General features: G+C 41.5%; 1 protein-coding gene across 1 annotated transcript in view; it reads left to right on the top strand.

Annotated features, from left to right (window-relative positions):
- Positions 1–9,095: 9,095 nt before the first annotated feature.
- LOC308334118 (uncharacterized protein) overlaps positions 9,096–21,545 on the top strand; it is a gene marked incomplete at its 5' end in the record, with an annotated part of 284,691 nt that continues 272,241 nt past the window's right edge. Inside the window, 14 exons of the mRNA XM_080790705.1 lie at positions 9,096–9,165; positions 9,488–9,781; positions 10,271–10,405; positions 10,523–10,538; positions 10,953–11,050; positions 11,726–11,797; positions 12,099–12,164; positions 12,507–12,584; positions 13,100–13,171; positions 13,821–13,877; positions 14,241–14,315; positions 15,310–15,381; positions 16,076–16,132; positions 16,278–16,355. Of these exons, the coding sequence (XP_080646831.1) occupies positions 9,096–9,165; positions 9,488–9,781; positions 10,271–10,405; positions 10,523–10,538; positions 10,953–11,050; positions 11,726–11,797; positions 12,099–12,164; positions 12,507–12,584; positions 13,100–13,171; positions 13,821–13,877; positions 14,241–14,315; positions 15,310–15,381; positions 16,076–16,132; positions 16,278–16,355 (1,240 nt within the window). The remainder of the gene's footprint in view (positions 9,166–9,487; positions 9,782–10,270; positions 10,406–10,522; positions 10,539–10,952; positions 11,051–11,725; positions 11,798–12,098; positions 12,165–12,506; positions 12,585–13,099; positions 13,172–13,820; positions 13,878–14,240; positions 14,316–15,309; positions 15,382–16,075; positions 16,133–16,277; positions 16,356–21,545) is intronic.

The raw sequence follows: 21,545 nt of genomic DNA, 5'->3' as shown, positions 1-21,545 counted from the left end.
TGATACAGAAATGAATGATTATTAAGCGAGCGACGCGTGGTTTACAGTGAGTGCGCTCTGGTGCTTGGCTACTAGCGTTTGGCTAGCGATATTAGCCGTGGCCAGCGTTGGCTGTTTTAACAATTTACTCTGTCAACTAACGTAACAGACGATAGCGTGGTAAATGGTGGAGGAGTCCTGCAGTCTATGCTGTTGCGTGGTGTTGTTTTGTGAGTTTATATCCATGAAGACGAGTCACGTTGGTCTTAACACACGGGCTCTGTGTGATAATAAGCCTGAAGCCAGCCGGGCCGAGTGTCAGTGAGTGAGAGCTGTCAGTGCGTGTATGCGTGCATGGAGCGGAGGAGGAGGGACTCGAGGGACGAGGAGGCAAAGTAACGCAAAATAATAATAATCAAACCACTTGGCAAATGGCAACAACACAACTACAATACAGACAATACAAGTCTGCACGAGCCACGAGACATTTGGGGAAGGTTACCGTAATGACTGGAAAATTGCGCAGAGGAAAAACTGTGGCCGCCGGTCGGGGGCTACAGTCTATGTTCGGGGGACATGGGCACCGCGGCCAGTCGAGGGGCACACGGCAAAAGAGAGGGGCAACGACGGCCATGGCCGCCGTGAAATTCCTGCCCTGATCATAACTTGAGCGGCCCCCTATGGTCGCGGCCCACCGGGAATATGCCCGGTACGTCTTATGGCCAGTCCACCCCTGGCCTCAGATGAAAGCTTGGTATTGTCATACTTTATGAAAGCATTTCAACATGTTCTTCAGAACACCGTAAACACACGTACACATGCTATAGAGGGGCGTCACTCAGGGCTGTGGAAAGTCGTGGGTTGCTGCTGCTGTCAGAACCCCAGGAAGCTGCATGACGTAATCTGAAACCTTTTGTGGGGTAGCAGAAGTGGAAGTGCTTTTGGAATGGCCCTCTATAGAGACTCCTCAACACGCAATTCCATTGGCAAGATCTGATAAAAATGGATATCAAATAAATATAGATATTCGGTTGAATCAAGCAACTTAAAAACTGTCTGTGGTGAACACAAAATCCAGGGTAGATGTTAGAATTGTGTGTTTTACAGTGAAAAACCCCATTTTGTTCATTTGTTCTAATTTAATTTCAGTCAGCGGTCTGATGGTGTTTTTATTTTTTTATTTTTAGGGATAATTAAAATGCAGATATTTATGCAAAGTGTATTATTGTCTCATCAATTCATTTATTTTGTATTATATGTTTTTATTTTCAGTGGGAAGCTTCTTCTCCTGTGGACTCAGTAAAGGTGAGGATTAATTTATTATCTATTGTCTTTATTCACTCTTTATTCACAAATATCATTTACACCTTTACACACTTCATCCTCTCATTACAAATGTCAGTTTTACACTTGTATAAAATCATATTTTGTAAATTTAGTAAACTTACTTTTTGTGATTTAGTGACATAATGTAGTATTTAGTTTAATTCTACTTTTGTGTTTGTGTAGATGCACCAAAAGCTGTTCTGAGCGTGCAGCCCAACCCAGCATTCACTGGAGAGACTGTTACGTTCACATGTGACATTCAAAAGGAAGGAGGGGAGAAAGGCTGGGACTTATACAGAGATGGTCAATTTGTCAGCTCCACTGATCAGAATCATTTTGTACTGCAAGCAGAGCCAGATGGTCAAAATGGATACCAGTGTTACAGTCACCATAAAACACCTCAAAGAGATAGCGATGCAGTAACTTTGATTGTATCAGGTAAGTCACATCATCATCCTTACTCATCACTAGGCATGTAACAATATGACATTTTATAGTACATCAAGCAAATTACTGTGGTATATGGTATTTCATCTCTCTCTCTCTCTCTCTCTCTCTCTCTCTCTCTCTCTCTCATATTTAATTAAACCATTTTGAGCGGGAACCCCTTTTGGTGTTACATATAGCATTATGTCATGCTTCAGCTATTGAAAAATAGCAGATTTACAAGCTCATAGCACGCACTATGTAAATCTGCTTGTAGGTAAAGCTGCTTGTAGGTCTGCTATTTTTCAAAAATCAAAGAACGACTGACATAGAAACATAGCTTTTTCAGAAAACTGTCAGGATGTAGAAGACATTTTTAGAATCTGATCTCAGGTCAGAATGCTTACTCAGTAAGCATTCAAATAGTTTTTTATATACAGTAAGCCTTACTGTATATAAAAAACTTTTTGAATTAAGGTGACTTACTTGTATGACATCAAAAGGGCCTGTCAGTTCAAACTCAGTAGGCCTATTGCTGTGCACAATTTTCTTTTACAAATTAACATTAATTACAAATAAAAGAAAAAGAAAAGCCTGGCCTCTATCCAAGTGCATTTGTCTTATATGTAACGCCACCTCTGCAATTCCAAAGGTACATGTTTAAGGGACATATTTAAATTATTTTCAGGGGTGGGATCTTGTTGAGCTGGTCATTTTGAATGTAGCTATAAAAAATAATAATAAGTGTGGTCCCCCCCTGTACTACATAATTTGTCCTGTTTCTATTTCTTGGTGTAATATTTTCTTTTTGGTGTAAGATGCTCTTTAATTGAAGTTTATGGGAGACTCAATATGTATTTTCACACTTCTATCATGTCTCTTTCATTACTAACAGCTAAACCAACGCCTACACTGGCCTCAGACAGATCCACTGTACTGACATCAAACAGAGTGACTCTCACCTGTACTGTGGAAGACAGTACAGCTTCATGGACCATCTCCTGGTACAGAGACTCTAGACCACCGACGGAGGCACCTGGATCAACCATCACATTCACGCCCAGTAACCCAGGGACAGTAACCTACAAGTGTCGAGGAGGGAGAGGAAACCCAAAATACTACACAGAGTACAGCAGCTCAGTGTTTATCACTGTCTCTAGTGAGTTATAAACACAATATTTCACATGTTTTCATAGGGTTTATTTTTTGTCTCCCCACATAATCAAAGGTTTTATCCTTTGCTGTATGGCTTGATTCTAGACTTAAAAAATGGCAAATTAGTTTAGGGTTACGGGATAAGATGGAGCCGTCTATCTCTAAGGGAGATGGAGCCCTCTACTGTATCTCTAAGGATAGAGAAATATTAAACAGTAGTTGTTGCCTGTCACTGTCAGCTGAGAATGTACAACTGGAACAGTAGTGGCAACACAGAAATGTGTGTGGAGGATTCATTGACATAATGACAATTGGCCAGGTTGTAAAACATAAATAATATTGTCTACTCTAAACTAAAATAAAATAAACGTTAGGAGAAGTATGGATGATGGAGTTATCCACAGCAATAGTATCACTCAACTGTGTGTGTGTGTGTGTGTGTGTGTGTGTGTGTGTGTGTGTGTGTGTGTGTGCGCGTGCGCGCGTGCGTGTGTGTGTGTGTGTTACTTCTACAGAGGCACCTGTTCCTGTTCTCAGTAGATACCCTGACTGGCCTGAGACTTTCATTGGAGAGACTCTTATTCTGAAGTGTACGCTACCAGGAAGAGCTGACTGCACATACAGGTGGTGGAAGGATAATAAGGCTGTGTCTTCCATTGAAACCTCTGAATACACTTTAGGTCCTTCTGAAAACCCCAGTGGTGAATACCAGTGTAAAGGTATACGGAATCATGACCTACAATATTCTGAACGCAGCAAAACCATCACAGTGTCCTCTAAAGGTAATTTGGGATACTGGTATTCTGGATTATCAGACATTTGTAATTTGTCTCACTATTCAAATGTGTGTTTAGACATGCATTTCATTGTATAAGATTTTGTTCCAAAAATATTGAGTCAATCTAAATAAGCAATGTCTCATGTTGTTGCTATGCTCTTCTTTTGAAATGGGGGGCATTTCAAAACACCAGTGTTTGTCAGAACCAGCCACATTTCTACTGTGTATGTACAGTATGTTGTAAATGTACATTCCAGTCAAATGCTCCATTATGTCCTAATGTGAACAACAGATCAAGCAAAAGCCACACTGACAGCTGAGCAGACAATCCCAGTGTGTTGATCATTTACAACACATGTTTATTCACTGTGGTTCTGTATCCATAAAGATTACATAACCACAAGAATGTCCTGTATCAAAGATGTGGGAAATGAGACTTCTATAGCAGTGCTTGAGGGGTTGTTAAATATCCCTCTTTTCAAAGTTAGTTAGTTAGATTATTACTATTACTATTATAATTATTATTAGTGATTGTCTTTTCTTTTCTTATTTATTATTATTTTTCCTTACTTCTAGCAGTTAATTGAGTGTGCGTGCGTGCGTGCGTGCATTAATGAACCCACTCCTATAGGTTTATTTATTTGTGAAATAATACTTTTTCATTTTTTTCTCTATCATAAACCACACAGCTAAACCAAAGCCTAAACTGGTATCAGGCAGAACCCGTGTACTGGTATCTGACAGTGTGACTCTCACCTGTACTGTGGAAGACAGTACAGCTTCATGGACCATCGACTGGTCCAGAAACAATATTCCAGTGACGGTGGAAGATGGATCAACCTACACATTCAGGCCCAGTGACCCAGGGAAAGTAACCTACAAGTGTCGAGGAGGGAGAGGAAACCCACCATACTACACACAGTACAGTAGCGTGTCTATCACTGTCTCTAGTGAGTTATGAACACAATATTTCTGTTTTCATAGGGTTCATTTTTTTGTCTCCCCACAGAATCAAAGGTTTTATCCTTTGCTGGATGGCTTGATTCTATAGACTTATAAGTATATTTGTATGTCTATGGTAAAAACATAATGGCAGATTTTTCAGTGGAACCAGAACACCACGCCCACTGATCTATATCCTGTTCCATTATATTCCACTGCATAGTCTTAATCATAACACATTATTGATCCATGTTTTGTGTAGAGAGACCTCCAGCTGATCTGACCGTGCAACCCAACCCAGCATTTTCTGAAGAGACTGTTACGTTCACATGTGACATGAGAGAAGGAGAGCAGAGTGACTGGTCTTATAAAATAGACAAAGCTGGTGCTAACGTTAACGGATACACTGATCAGAATCATTATACAATTCGAACGTCATACAGCACAAGGGGCAGTGAATACCTGTGTACCGGTCGTCTTACAAAGGATAACCTGGTTGTGAAAAGTGCTAAAATCACCTTGACGGTATCAGGTAAGTCATATCATTTACTCATCACTGCCATTATGTTCATGAACATTTACAACATTAATATGATGGTTTAACTATGGTTCTGTAGTACTGTAGCTATAAAGAGATGAATGTACTGTAAGGATGTGGGAAATGGGACTTGATAATCAGCAGTGCTTCAGGGCAGAGTTATTGTGTGTGTGAGTGCGTGCATGTGTGTGTGTGCAGCGTTTTTTCACAGCTTTGTGTCTTTGTACCACGGAATGTGATGATGATGATGTAATGTATGATGATAAGAGCCTCACTTCACACGAGTGTTGTTTTCTTTCTCTGTCATAAACCACACAGCTAAACCAACGCCTACACTGGTATCAGACAGATCCAGTGTACTGGTATCTGACAGTGTGACTCTCACCTGTACTGTGGAAGACCGTACAGCTTCATGGACCATCTCCTGGTACAGAGACTCTAGTCCAGTGAAGACAGGTGAATCAATCTACACATTCCGTCCCTCCAGTGTCTCAGAGAGTGGACAATACCGGTGTCGAGGAGGGAGAGGAGACCCACCATACTACACACATTACAGCAGCTCAGTTTATATCACTGTCTCTGGTGAGTTATAAACACACTATTTCACAACTACATCCCACTTTATTCCACAATGTGTTGCTGTAGATTCATAACACATTATTGATCCATGTGTTTGTGTAGAGAGACCTCCAGCTGTTCTGTCCGTGCAACCCAACCCAGCATTTACTGGAGAGACTGTTACGTTCACATGTGACATGGGAGAAGGAAAGCGCTGGTCTTATGCAATAGACAAAGATGGTGCTAACATTAAAAGATACTCTGGTCAGATTCCTTATGTATTTCAAACAACGCCATACAGCACAACGGACAGTGGTGAATACCAGTGTACCGGTCGTCTTACAGAGGATAAACTGGTTGTGAAACAGAGTGATAAAATCACCTTGACGGTATCAGGTAAGTCATATAATTTACTCATCACTGACATTATGTTCATGATAATAACATAACATTAATATGATGGTTTAACTATGGTTCTGTAGTACTGTACTGTAAGGATGTGGGAAATGGGACTTGATAACAGCAGTGCTTCAGGGAAGAGTTATTGCGTGTGTGTGTGTGTGTGTGTGTGTGTGTGTGTGTGTGTGTGTGTGTGTGTGTGTGTGTGCAGCATTTGTCTTTGTACCACGGAATGTGATGATGATGATGTAATGTATGATGATAAGAGCCTCACTTCACACGAGTGTTGTTTTCTTTCTCTGTCATAAACCACACAGCTAAACCAACGCCTACACTGGTATCAGACAGATCCAGTGTACTGGTATCTGACAGTGTGACTCTCACCTGTACTGTGGAAGACCGTACAGCTTCATGGACCATCTCCTGGTACAGAGACTCTAGTCCAGTGAAGACAGGTGAATCAATCTACACATTCCGTCCCTCCAGTGTCTCAGAGAGTGGACAATACCGGTGTCGAGGAGGGAGAGGAGACCCACCATACTACACACATTACAGCAGCTCAGTTTATATCACTGTCTCTGGTGAGTTATAAACACACTATTTCACAACTACATCCCACTTTATTCCACATTGTGTTGCTGTAGATTCATAACACATTATTGATCCATGTGTTTGTGTAGAGAGACTTCCAGCTGTTCTGACCGTTCTGCCCAACCCAGCATTTACTGGAGAGACTGTTACGTTCACATGTGACATGGGAGAAGGAAAGCGCTGGTCTTATACAATAGACAAAGATGGTGCTAACATTAAAAGCTACTCTGGTCAGATTCCTTATGTATTTCAAACAAAGCCATACAGCACAACGGACAGTGGTGAATACCAGTGTACCGGTCGTCTTACAGAGGATAAACTGGTTGTGAAAAGTGATAAAATCACCTTGACGGTATCAGGTAAGTCATATCATTTACTCATCACTGACATTATGTTCATGATAATAACATAACATTAATATGATGGTTTAACTATGGTTCTGTAGTACTGTACTGTAAGGATGTGGGGAATGGGACTTGATAATCAGCAGTGCTTCAGGGCAGAGTTATTGCGTGTGTGTGTGTGTGTGTGTGTGTGTGTGTGTGTGTGTGTGTGTGTGTGTGTGTGTGTGTGTGTGTGTGTGTGTGTGTGTGTGTGTGTGTGTGTGTGTGTGTGTGTGTGTGTGTGCGCGCAGCATTTTTTCACAGCGTTGTGTCTTTGTACCACGGAATGTGATGATGATGATGTAATGTATGATGATAAGAGCCTCACTTCACACAAGTGTCGTTTTCTTTCTCTGTCATAAACCACACAGCTAAACCAAAGCCTACACTGGTATCAGACAGATCCACTGTACTGGTATCTGACAGTGTGACTCTCACCTGTACTGTGGAAGACAGTACAGCATCATGGACCATCTCCTGGTACAGAGAGTTTAGTCGAGTGAAGACAGGTGGATCAACCTACACATTCAGTCCCTCCAGTGTCTCAGAGAGTGTACAATACCAGTGTCTAGGAAGGAGAGGAGACCCAACATACTACACATATTACAGCAACTCAGTTTATATCTCTGTCTCTGGTGAGTTATACACTCACTATCTCACAACTACATCTCACTTTATTCCCCAATGTGTTGCTGTGGAGTCATAATACAATATTGATCCATGTGTTTGTGTAGAGAGACTTCCAGCTGTTCTGACCGTTCTGCCCAACCCAGCATTTACTGGAGAGACTGTTACGTTCACATGTGACATGGGAGAAGGAGAGCAGAGTGACTGGTCTTATAAAATAGACAAAGATGGTGCTAACTTTAACAGCGACTCTGGTCAGAATCCTTATGTATTTCAAACAACGCCACTCAGCACAACGGACAGTGAATACCAGTGTACCGGTCGTCTTACAGAGAATAACCTGGTTGAGAAAAGTGTTAAAATCACCTTGACGGTATCAGGTAAGTCGCATCATCACTTACTCACTGACATTATGTTCATGAACATTTACAACATTAATATGATGGTTTAACTATATGGTTCTGTAGTACTGTAGCCATAAAGAGATGAATGTACTTGTAAGGATGTGGGAAATGGGACTTTATTGTGTGTGTGTGTGTGTGTGTGTGTGTGTGTGTGTGTGTGTGTGTGTGTGTGTGTGTGTGTGTGTCTGTGTGTGTGTGTGTGTGTGTGTGTGTGTCTGTGTTTAAAAAAAAAAAACACTTTTTATTTATTTGTGAAATAAAACGTATTCATTTTTTCACAGCTTTGTGTCTTTGTACCACGGAATGTAATGATATGATTGGTTGAGCACGGAATGTGATGATGATGATGATGTAATGTATGATGATAAGAGCCTCACTTCACACGAGTGTCGTTTTCTTTCTCTGTCATAAACCACACAGATAAACCAAAGCCTACACTGGTATCAGACAAAACCAGTGTACTGGTATCTGGCAGTGTGACTCTCACCTGTACTGTGGAAGACAGTACAGCTTCATGGACCATCGACTGGGTCAGAGAGTCTAGTCCAGTGAAGACAGGTGGATCAACCTACACATTCAGTCCCTCCAGTGTCTCAGAGAGTGGACAATACCAGTGTCGAGGAGGGAGAGGAGACCCACCATACTACACATATACCAGCAACTCAGTTTATATCTCTGTCTCTGGTGAGTTATACACTCACTATTTCACAACTACATCCCACTTTATCCCCCAATGTGTTGCTGTAGATTAATAACACATTATTGATCCATGTGTTTGTGTAGAGAGACCTCCAGCTGTTCTGACCGTTCTGCCCAACCCAGCATTTACTGGAGAGACTGTTACGTTCACATGTGACATGGGAGAAGGAGAGCAGAGTGACTGGTCTTATAAAATAGACAAAGATGGTGCTTCCTTTAACAGCGACTCTGGTCAGAATCCTTATGTATTTCAAACAACGCCACTCAGCACAACAGACAGTGGTGAATACATGTGTACCGGTCGTCTTACAGGGAATAACCTGGTTGAGAAAAGTGATAAAGTCACCTTGACGGTATCAGGTAAGTCATATCATCACTTACTCACTGACATTATGTTCATGATAATAACATAACATTAATATGATGGTTTAACTCTGGTTCTGTAGTACTGTAGCCATAAAGAGATTAATATAGTATTTGTAAGGATGTGGGAAGTGTGTGTGTTTAAAAAAACACTTTATTTGTGAAATAATACTTATATACATACATTTACCGTGTGGAACCCTGCACTATTTAAATGTGTATCTCTGATTCTGTCATAACCTACTCTGTATTTATGTAGTAAATGTACATTCCAGTTAAATGCCATTCATACTCCATTATGTCCTAATGTGAACAACAGATCAACCAAATGCCACACTGACAGCTGAGCAGAGAGTCATCCCAGCAGGGGGCAGTGTTGCACTGAGCTGCTCTGTGGAGGGTCCTGGATGGAACTACGAGTACGACTCACTGATCATGCAGTATGCTGTTGACTCTGACTCTAATGGACCAATCACAGTTTTTGAGGCTGTTCAGAACTCTACTGGACCAATCACAGTGTCCGAGGGAGGAGTCTACAGGTGCAGAGGAGGGAGAGGAGACCCAGTTTACTACTCTCAGTTCAGTGATGCTCTCACCTTGAACACAACTGTTGGTGAGTAATTATCTCCGCCAGGCCGGCCGGTCGGGTCTCAGGAGGCGGAGATTATTATGTTTTCATCCCCGTCCATGTGTCCGTCTGTCCCAAATCGGTGGCTATACTATGGCCTAATATTTTTTTTATTTAGTCGTTATGGCAATGAATTCCTTTCCCACAAACATTCCACCCGTCACTGCTGCTGTATCCTACTGGCTCACCTGCCAGTGAGGAGCCCCCACTGGGAAGACCTAAAAATGCTACAAAACATTTATTGCAGAAATACAATTTATTATCACCAACTAAAATGATCTTGTACGTCATGTGACAATGACCATCAAAAGGTTTGGCCGATATCTTCATCAAAATGCCATACAAAATGTTTTTTTTGTTTTTTTGTTGTTGTTTTTTTGTAATTGTTTTGTAGACTATACTGAATGTGTACTGTAGGCCGATTTATGAAGGTATACCGTATAACTAAAATGCTATTGTCTTTCTCGATCGCAGGACTGAGTTATCTACATTTGGGCCTGATAGTCGGACTTGTTGTGACTGTACTGACTGTACTGTCCATCCTGCTGCTCCTGCTGTGGCGATGCAGAAAATCTAAAAACAGAACATCTAAATACAGAACATCTAAAGGTGAGAAACACTCACATAATTGATTATTATATTAATAAAACCCTCGTAGCCTCTGTTGTGACACTGAACAGCGTAAAACACTATTTAACTATACTGTTTTATTATGTTTCATTCCAGGTCCATGTTCTGCCAGGTATGTACAACTATCTGTCTCTGTCTAGAGCAACACCAGTGGGTGTATCATTACTGCTCTTGGATCCATACTGTGATTTGAAACTAATTGTCTTCTGTTTGCCGAAGGCCAGTAATCTTTCCAGGGCCCCCATAGGGCGCGTGCGCGCGACATTTGTGTTTTTCCATGTTTTTCTCGTCTTTTTGACCTAAATTTAGCAAAATCAACAGCCAATGAAAGGCCCCGGGAGCCCTTTTCAGGGTGTCAACCCCAGTACCACGCGGTCCAATTTCGCTGAAGGGTCCCTGAGAGTCAAGGGCCCCTGGGCCACGGCCCCACTGGCCCAATAATGGCTAATTTGTCCGTGCACCTAACCCTCTGTCTCATCTTCACACACGACCACAGCAGTAGATCATAATGCTTGCTACTTTGTAGATCTGTCGAGTCCCAGGGAACCAATCAGAACGCTGCAGCAGACCAGAGGACCAACCAGACAGGCAGTGCAGACGATGTACACACCCCACTTCAGAATGGTCAGCCTATCATCACTCAGCCACATGCTCGCTCGCTCACTCACTCACTCACTCACTCACTCACTCACTCACTCACTCACTCACTCACTCACTCAGCAGTTGATCACTAACCCTAAGGGTCGATTCATACTCCTATTTTAGAGCCGAATAAAAGTCGGTTCGGCGCTGTAGAGCCTACAATTTGACGTCATTTGAGGTTCGGGGGGGCGGGTACCGTCCTAAAGTCGGCTCTTCGGTGCTACTGAAATTTTCTGACGAGCCGAAATCATTTCGGCACTACAGCGCCGAAACAGGAGTATGAATCGGCCCTAACACTGCTGTTTCTGCTTTGAAAATGAGACTTCAATCAATGAATGAATCAATGTATTTATTAATTCCCTCTGGTACAGTGTACACTGTACAGTATGTGGACCTTGGTTACATTGATCAATCAATCAATCAATCAATTGGCAGGTATAAAACCAGGCATTATTTGAACACAAGTAAAAGATACATTAATAAAGATGTCAACTGAAATGTTACAGTAGGACGGAGTATGGAGTACTTCATGATAACACATGCTAATTTAAAATGTGTATTTTCAAAGAGGCAGCTGTTAGACCAATATGACATTAAATATGGTTAACGTTTACATTCATGTAAAGTATTTAATTTTCCTGATGTCCTGTCTTTCAGACAAGGCCGCAGCTGAGTCCAGTGACGTGACATATTCAAAGATTGAACTCAAAAACTTCAGCAAGAAGAGGGGTGAGTCAACTGGAGAAAATAACAAAACAAAACACGCGTTCGGAAATTCGCACATGAGCGCACTGGTGTATACCTGTTTACAACATCGAGGTGAAGACTGGATCCTCTACATTGTATTATTTATAATGTATTCTGCATGAATGTTTCGCTGAACATAAATTAAATCCTCAATAACTCCTTTGATTATGTAGGAAATTAACATGAATCACGGGCCAAATGGTTTTGGAATCCTAACATTACTCTCTGACGTGCATGTGTGTGTGTGTGTGTGTGTGTGTGTGTGTGTGTGTGTGTGTTACAGGAGCAGCAGAACCAGGTGTGACCCACTCCGAGGTTAACTACAAAGATAAAGCCGACAACAAGAAAGGTATAGTGTAAGACCCTGTGTCCACCAAGAGAAGTATAGTCCATGTTTGTAATTGTTAATAATATGGGAGCGCCACGTTTTTGGAAACTCCAGCTACTTGAGGTTGCTCCGGGCTTTTTACCTTGCGCCGGCGGCGGCGCGCGTTTCCCTGCCTGCCAGAAAGCTGTACTAAAACATTTTCAACTCACGTGCCATGGCGTTTTCAGCCAAGAAATAAAGCTCAACGGGGACTATAAAGTGTCAAACGGTGAATTCACTGCATGTTCCCGTCACATTTGGAATATGACTCGCCATGTTGAATACAACAGTGACACTATCTGTGTGCGTGTGCCTGTGTTACAGAAGGAGCAGCAGCACCAGGTGTGACCTACGCCCAGGTTAACTACCAAGACAAAGCTAAAGCAAGAAACAACAAGAAAGGTATAGTGCAAGTGTAAGACCACAAAGTTTCCACAAAGATTTTTTTAGTCGAGTAGTCCATGATTTTAATTGTTAATAACATGCGTTTTTGGGAACTCCAGCAGCTTGGCGTTGCTCTGGGCTTTTTACCTTGCGTGCGTTTCCCTGCCTGCCAGAAAGCTGTAGGCTACTAAAACATTTTCAACTCACACGCCTGGGAGCGCTTTTAGGCGAGCGCCATGGCGGGAGTGTCCATTCACTGCATGTTCACTCACTCACTCACTCACTCACTCACTCACTCACTCACTCACTCACTCACTCACTCAGGTATACAACCAGGCATTATTAACACAAGCAAGCCGATACATTAATAAAGTTGTCAACTGACTGAAATGTTACAGTAGGACTTGGAGTACCTCATGCATAACACATGCTAATTTAAAATGTGTATTTTCAAAGAGGCAGCTGTTGGACCAATATTATGACATTAATATGGTTAGCATTACATTAATGTAAAGTATTTCATTTTCTTTCAGACAAGGCCGCAGCTGAGTCCAGTGATGTGACATATTCACAGATTGAACTCAAAAACTTACTCAAGAAGAAGGGTGAGTCAACTGGAGAAAAAACAAAACAAAATAAATGCAACACGAAGAAGGGTGCGTTCGGAAATTCGCACATGAGCGCACTGGTGCGCCCTCTTGTCGTTTGTTTATTCGGTGCACTCGGTGCGTTGTCGTTCGAAGATTTGGTGCGTTGCGCCCCAGGCGTGCCGAGTGTCCGCACTGACCGACCCTGCTCATTAGCTGGGGTTGTCCAGTGTGCGTGCGTCACTAGCGGTGTCTCGTGCTTGACTCTTGGAATTGCCAAGCCGACCCTCAATATAACTTTTTTTTCTGCGGCTTTGCCGCATAATAACAAGCGGCTGATGTGTGCGTCCTCACAAACAGCTAAAATAGCCGATCTGGATGAGGAATAGCAGCGCTCTCGTCTCATTTTTTTACAAGTGCATTCACAATACATTGTAAATAAATACATATACCTGTACACTTGTATGTTTAGTTAGCTAAACATCGAGGTGAAGACTGGATCCTTTACATTGCATTATTTAAAAAAAAAAAAAAGTTTTGCTGAACATATGTTAAATCCTCAATAACTGCTTTAATTATGTAGGAATCACGGGCCAAATGGTATGGAATCCTATACTCTCTGACGTGTGTGCGCGTGCGTGTGTGTGTGTGTGTGTATGTGTTACAGGACCAGCAGAGCCAGGTGTGACCTACTCCGAGGTTAAAAACCAAAACAAAGCTAAAGGTATAGTGTAAGACTTCTCTTTCCTGAGAGTAGTCCATGTTTTTAATTGTTTGTAATATGGGAGCGCCAGGTTTTTTGGGAACTCCAGCAACTTGAAGGTTGCTCCGGGCTTTTTACCTTGCGCTGGCGCACTTTTCCCTGCCTGCCCGAAAGCTGTACTAAAACATTTTCAACTCACGCGCCTGGAGGCGCTTCTAGGTGAGCGCCATGGCGTTTTCAGCCGAGAAATAAAGCTCAACACGGTCTATAAAGCGCAGAGTGTCAAACGGTGAATTCACTGCATGTTCCCGTCACATTTGGAATATGACTCGCCATGTTGAATTCAACAGTGACACTATCTGTGTGCGTGTGCCTGTGTTACAGAAGGAGCAGCAGCACCTGATGTGACCTACGCCCAGGTTAACTACCAAGACAAAGCTAAAGCCAACAACAAGAAAGGTATAGTGCAAGTGTAAGACCACAATGTTTCCACAAAGATTTTTTTAGTCGAGTAGTCCATGATTTTAATTGTTTATAATATGGGAGCGCCACGTTTTTTGGGAACTCCAGCAACTTGAAGGTTGCTCCGGGCTTTTTACCTTGCGCTGGCGCACTTTTCCCTGCCTGCCCGAAAGCTGTACTAAAATATTTTCAACTCACGTGCCTGGAAGCGCTTTTAGGCAAGGTGAGCGCCATGGCGTTTTCAGCCGAGAAATAAAGCTCAACACGGTCTATAAAGCGCAGAGTGTCAAACGGTGAATTCACTGCATGTTCCCGTCACATTTGGAATATGACTCGCCATGTTGAATTCAACAGTGACACTATCTGTGTGCGTGTGCCTGTGTTACAGAAGGAGCAGCAGCACCAGGTGTGACCTACGCCCAGGTTAACTACCAAGACAAAGCTAAAGCAAGAAACAACAAGAAAGGTATAGTGCAAGTGTAAGACCACAAAGTTTCCACAAAGATTGTTTAGTCGAGTATAGTCCATGATTTTAATTGTTAATAACATGGGAGCGCCAGGTTTTTGGGAACTCCAGCAGCTTGGCGTTGCTCTGGGCTTTTTACCTTGCGCGCGTTTCCCTGCCTGCCAGAAAGCTGTACTAAAACATTTTCAACTCACACGCCTGGGAGCGCTTTTAGGCGAGCGCCATGGCGGGAGTGTCCATTCGAGAGATTCACTGCATGTTCACTCACTCACTCACTCACTCACTCACTCACTCACTCATGCACTCACTCACTCAGGTATACAACCAGGCATTATTAACACAAGCAAGCCGATACATTAATAAAGTTGTCAACTGACTGAAATGTTACAGTAGGACTTGGAGTACCTCATGCATAACACATGCTAATTTAAAATGTGTATTTTCAAAGAGGCAGCTGTTGGACCAATATTATGACATTAATATGGTTAGCATTATATTAATGTAAAGTATTTAATTTTCTTTCAGACAAGGCCGCAGCTGAGTCCAGTGATGTGACATATTCACAGATTGAACTCAAAAACTTACTCAAGAAGAAGGGTGAGTCAACTGGAGAAAAAACAAAACAAAATAAATGCAACACGAAGAAGGGTGCGTTCGGAAATTCGCACATGAGCGCACTGGTGCGCCCTCTTGTCGTTTGTTTATTCGGTGCACTCGGTGCGTTGTCGTTCGAAGATCTGGTGCGTTGCGCCCCAGGCGTGCCGAGTGTCCGCACTGACCGACCCTGCTCATAAGCTGGGGTTGTCCAGTGTGCGTGCGTCACTAGCGGTGTCTCGTGCTTGACTCTTGGAATACTGTAATATACAGTGCCGTCGCTACCTATACGCGCAATACGCACAGCGAGTAGGGCAACACGCCGAGGGGGGCAACAAAATGTGCCAAAAAATTGCCAAGCCGACCCTCAATATAACAAATTTCTCTGCGGCTTTGCCGCATAATAACGAGCGGCTGATGTGTGCGTCCTCACAAACAGCAAAAATAGCCGATCTGGATGAGGAATAAGTGCATTCACAATACATATACCGAGGTGAAGACTGGATCCTTTACATTGCATTATTTATAATTTATTCTGCATGAATGTTTCGCTGAACATATGTTAAATCCTCAATAACTGCTTTGATTATGTAGGAAATTAACATGAATCACGGGCCAAATGGTTTGGAATCCTAACATTACTCTCTGACGCGTGTGTGCGTGCGCGCGCGCGTGTGTGTGTGTGTATGTGTTACAGGACCAGCAGAGCCAGATGTGACCTACTCCGAGGTTAAAAACCAAAACAAGGCTAAAGGTATAGTGTAAGACTTCTCTTTCCTGAGAGTAGTCCATGTTTTTAATCGTTTGTAAGTGTCAAACGGTGAATTCACTGCATTTGGAATATGACTCGCCAGGAATTCAACAGTGACACTATCTGTGTGCGTGTGCCTGTGTTACAGAAGGAGCAGCAGCACCAGGTGTGACCTACGCCCAGGTTAAAATCTACCAAGACAAAGCTAAAGCCAACAACAAGAAAGGTATAGTGCAAGTGTAAGACCACAAAGTTTCCACAAAGATCTTTTAGTAGAGTAATTGTTTATAACATGGGAGCGCCACGTTTTTTAGCAGGAGCACCAGATGTGACCTACGCCCAGGTGAATTACCAAGACAAAACTGAAGCCAACAAGAAAGGTAGGTGAAACATACATACCCACCTATAATAGAATAAGAAGGGTATAGAAATACATACCATAAGGTATAGAATACATTATCCACCTATAGGACCAGTAAGGCGGCTGAGGGCGAGGTCGCATGCACTGGCCATATTTGGAGCGTATCTCGAGTGTACAGGGTGTGATGAGGTCAGATCAAGATATGGAATGTCAGAACAGGTCAGCTCCATGTAGAGATCTAAGGGTGGCAGCGGGGGCAGTGTATTTTGCCAAATGGTGTCATCTAAATAATTAAATGAGTGAGGACCAATTATATGAAGATATGGTTGAACATGAGTTAAGTGTTCCTCTAAAATGTGTAATTACTAGACTGAGAATCAACATAATGCATATTATGCAAATGCACTACTTTGTTCGGCTAACAACATGTTCTGCGTATTATTTTCCATTCACAGAATCTCCAGCTCCACAGCAAACTGAGGATGCGGTTCATTCTCTGGTCAAACCAGGGACGTCTCTTGGTAAGATATTTATGTCATTTCACGACCAAAGAGCTAAGGCTGCTACAGTACAATATGTCTAGCTGTGCGTTCATGCTGTGACCTCATACGTTATATAGAAACTGTAATTGTATTCCGTGGCAGTCACTGTATCTGCGTTTGACTTTTTAGGTGGTGAATGAAGATGCTGTAAAACATGGCCAAGAGAAGACACCATGGAGTACTGTAGAAGAGTTGTTTTCTTTCGCAAGTTTTTTTCCCACAATTTTGCAACCCATTTTTCCCACCCAGTGTCAATTATCTAATGTAATCCTGGGCGCTTACACTTCCTCTGCCCACCTGGGAAGAGCAGCGGACTGACCTCATGCTTTACTGTAGCAGAGTTGTCCAGAATGAGTGATAAGACGTACGTCTTGCCCAACCAATCAATCAATCAATCAATCAATCAATCAACTCACTCTACCAGTAGGAACCAGTCACACAGATGAGTTTTGAGCAGAAAAGGCAGAGCACCAGTGTGTATTTTAGACCATGCCATTGTTGCCAATCAACGTTATAGCTATATGAAGTGTATAGGCTTTTTGTTGGAAAAACCCAAGACAGCTCCAGACAAAAATGCTGTCTTTCTCTTTTTTTCCCCCATCTAAATCCGTTTAGCTTTTGTTGGTGACTTACCTAGATCACATTTTTATTCTAAGTTAAATTATGTTAATGATTGTATCAATGCTGAATGTGGGGGGGGGGGGGGGGGGGGGTGCCTGAAACAACATATTTTGAGATGGCAGTCGGAGGCCAATTACATTTTTAAGTTTGGGGGTCCTTGACATGAAAAGGTTTGAGAACCACTGACATTTTTTTTCAGAAAACTCTCAGGATTTAGAAGACATTTGTAGAATCGTCCACAGGTCTAAATGGGTTTTAAGCGCATGCTCCTTTCGACTTCCGGACCTTTATAGTTGTAAAGGGAAGCGATAATAACTAAATGTTGACGTCATTCAGATATACCGAGTATAAAAACAACTTTTGAGTTGTCCCCCAGACTTTAACTATTGTTATCCTTTTAGCATACAATATGTCTAAAATTTTTACAGGCCGATGTTCAACATTTTTACAGGACCCTTTCTTTTCTTCCACTTTCATCAGTGTGGATGATCACATAATTGTGGTTATAGTTTTATGTTATAGATACTATATGTATTTATCTTTAATTATTGATGTGGACGGCTCTTGATGTCGCCTCTGATTGTGCAGAATTACCGTTGCATTTGAAAACATGGATTATGTGTCATCTTCTGTTTTAGCGTTGAGGCTATTTAAAAAAAATAGCAGATATTCAGCACATCACTTCGTGATGTACCGTGAGCTTGTTGGAAAAAAAAAATCTTTTTTGAAAATATATATTTTTTAATCATTTTGAACTGGTTTAGCAGGCATTCGTAGAATTTGCCTCAGGTCTTAATGGGTTTTTATTAGAGTGTTTACTGAGTTGTGTGACATGTGGAAATTATTATTGTTGTTGTCGTGTGGGGAGGAGGAGGACCACAGTAAGTTGGGGATCCAACTGAAGAAATAGGCCTATACGTTGTAGAACATTGACAAAACAATCATTGTTGCTGCCGGGCGGAAGTCCAAAAACTCTTCTTAAAAACAATTTAAATAGTGAAGATAAGTAAGTAAGTAGCCTTGCCGAGCCATGAGGCCCATAGGGGGCAGGAGCCTATCTCCTGTTTCTGTAGCGTGAGGCAGCTTGATGCACAAGTACACCCCCTGGACATGACGCTATAGTATGTCGCAGGGACTTACCCCCAATCCAACCCTTGATGCTGAGTGTGAAATAGTGAAGATAGCCGACCTATAAGCTCACAACACCTTGTACATGGGCTATTTTCACTACTTGTGTGTGACACTCTTGTATGATAACTTTGATAAGACATTATTTTACAAATTTGAAAAAATTGAAATATGAAGATACAGATTTCTGCCTGACAGCAACTATTCCAGTGGTTAAATGGATTTATTTTTGTATATATATATATTTTTGCAGTTGGCCTCATTTAGCCGTTTTCTTTTGACAGCTTTTCGTCATTAATTGAATAATATTACCTTCTAGCATCGCAGGTTATTTAGACATTGAGCAGCTTTATCTTTGTTACATTATAAAAAGGAGGGGACCGAGTATAGAGCCTTACCTCAGTCAAAGAAGGGTTTAAAGTGCTTTATCTAAATACCTGTTGTATTCTGTCTTTTTACTATTAATACAAATAAATACCAAATAAAGTCGTCTCAGAGATTTTATTCTATTACATAATGTGCTAGATGACTTCATCCAGGTCAGGTTTTATTCAGACCTATTTGTTGATTTCTGAATTAACCGACTACAACATTTTGATATGCTTTTGATTGGCTGGGCTGCAAATGCGGCCTTCTGCCTCTGCACAACTAATCGATTTAATCCATTATAAAACATAACTGATAAAAAATAAAATTATTTTTTTTAATAGCAAAACTTAGGTCTACAAGCTTGTAGATATATTTACATGTTTTTATAACTTTAACACATTGTTGCTTTGTATTGTCCCTGTTAAATAAACAAATATATACATCAAATTAAATAGTTGACTATAAAAACAATGTACAGTATTAGAGTTGTGAATTGATCAATTGCCTACTTCTAAAAATGTTCTATAAGAAATGAATTGATAGCTGCAGCCGCACTCTGCTGTGCTTTGTTCTACACATGTTGCCTGGGCCAACACTGCCCTCTTGTGGATGTTTACTACAGAGCTCACATAATCACATTACATAGACAGCTGGATAGAGCAGTGTTTACCTACTAAGTAAGTACCCAGTGGAGGAATCCAGGAAAGCAACTATAATATTAAGTACATTTAGTTTACTAATAATGTACTTGAGTACACTTTTGAGGTACATTTACTTGCCTATTTTGAATATGGTCACCAAAACAATATGGAATACTTATACTTATACTTATTATATGGCTTAATAATTTATGAATTGCAATTTGGGGCCGGAATGTTGAAGTCATTTCAGCATTTGCCTCATTAGTCATGGGGAAAATGCCATTATTATGTGATCGCGTGTTGAAATGTCTCACGTTGAGGCTTGTTGTTAATTCACTGTCGAGGCTTATCACGAGCCACTCCAATACAGTCGACACACACCAACACAAAGGCTGATAACAAAACCAGCAGTTGCAGCTACAAAAAATAATCAAGATTCCGCAACTACTGCATGGTATATTTAGTCTAGAACAGGGGTCTTCGATGTTTTTCATTTTCAGCCAGGCCAAGGACCACTTAGCTCAGGGGTGGGCAACTTTGACGATGGAGAGGGCCACTATTATATTTCCACACTCACTCCAGAGGGGCCACAGTGCATACTACTGTCGTAGCAAAAATAGCCGATCTACAAGCTCAAAACGCGTCGCAGCTTGTAGATCAGCAATCTTTGCTATATTTGAATTGAAATCCGGAATAATGTTTTGCTATTTGTTTATTGGAATCCTGAAAAGTAACCGTTTCATTGCATTTCAAATGCATTTAGTTATAGTTATGTTAACTTTATGAACTGTTACTATAACTACATTGGACACAAAAAGACAATAACATTTCAATACTAGCCATTTAAGTAATTAAAGCGGGTGCATGTTTGCATGTTTGGAATTGTAACAGCTGAAATCAATACTATATCAGCGTTCTGATATTAACCTGCGAATGTGGCGGCTGCGTGTGGCCCCCGGGCCGCCAGTTTCCCACCCCTGACTTAGCAATTTTCGATTCAGAATGGAAGGTTTACGTCATACGTGTCTGAGCAAATCGGTTATTTTTGTCCTACACGGACAACTTCCCATTGACAATGAATGGAGAATTTATGTCATATGTAGACGAGCAAATTGGCTATTTCGGTCCTACACAAAGCAATGAAGCAATAGATGATAAGAGCGCCCCTCACATCCCACAGGTATGATTTTTGAGGGGCGCTAGCCCCTCTCATATACAGGTTTAATGTTTGTTTTTAGTTGAATGTTTGTTTTTAAAAACGCCATTGACGACGAAGGGAAAATGTACGTCATCTTGTCCCTATAACACAAACATTAAATCATTAAATTAAAGAGAATGTAATGTTTGTTTTGACACTGTTTGTTTTACATCACCATTACATCACCTAATCATAGCAACATGACTTAGACTTTAATATATTAGCGCCCCTCACTTCACGTCACACGGGTGGGATTTGTATCATTAAATGTGGACCAGGAAATGCAATGACGCAGAACAGTGAAACCACGACCCCATCAATACAAAACATATCACAGCTGCACTATACTGTACACCAGTGATACTCAACCTCAGGCCCGCGGGCCACATCAGGCCCGCGGGACCATTATGACTGGCCCACCAATGAAAATCTAAAAAAAAGAAGAAAAAAAAATCTGGAAAATGAAATAAAAATAAATAAATCTGAATGAAGTTATCTTTAATTACATTATTATAAGTAATACTATTAGAGTTGTACTATTACTCGAACGGAAATA

Source organism: Protomyctophum bolini, assembly GCF_963924005.1.
Source record: "Protomyctophum bolini genome assembly, chromosome: 19".
Lineage (NCBI taxonomy): Eukaryota > Metazoa > Chordata > Actinopteri > Myctophiformes > Myctophidae > Protomyctophum > Protomyctophum bolini.
This window is presented reverse-complemented; position numbering and strand designations above follow the sequence as displayed.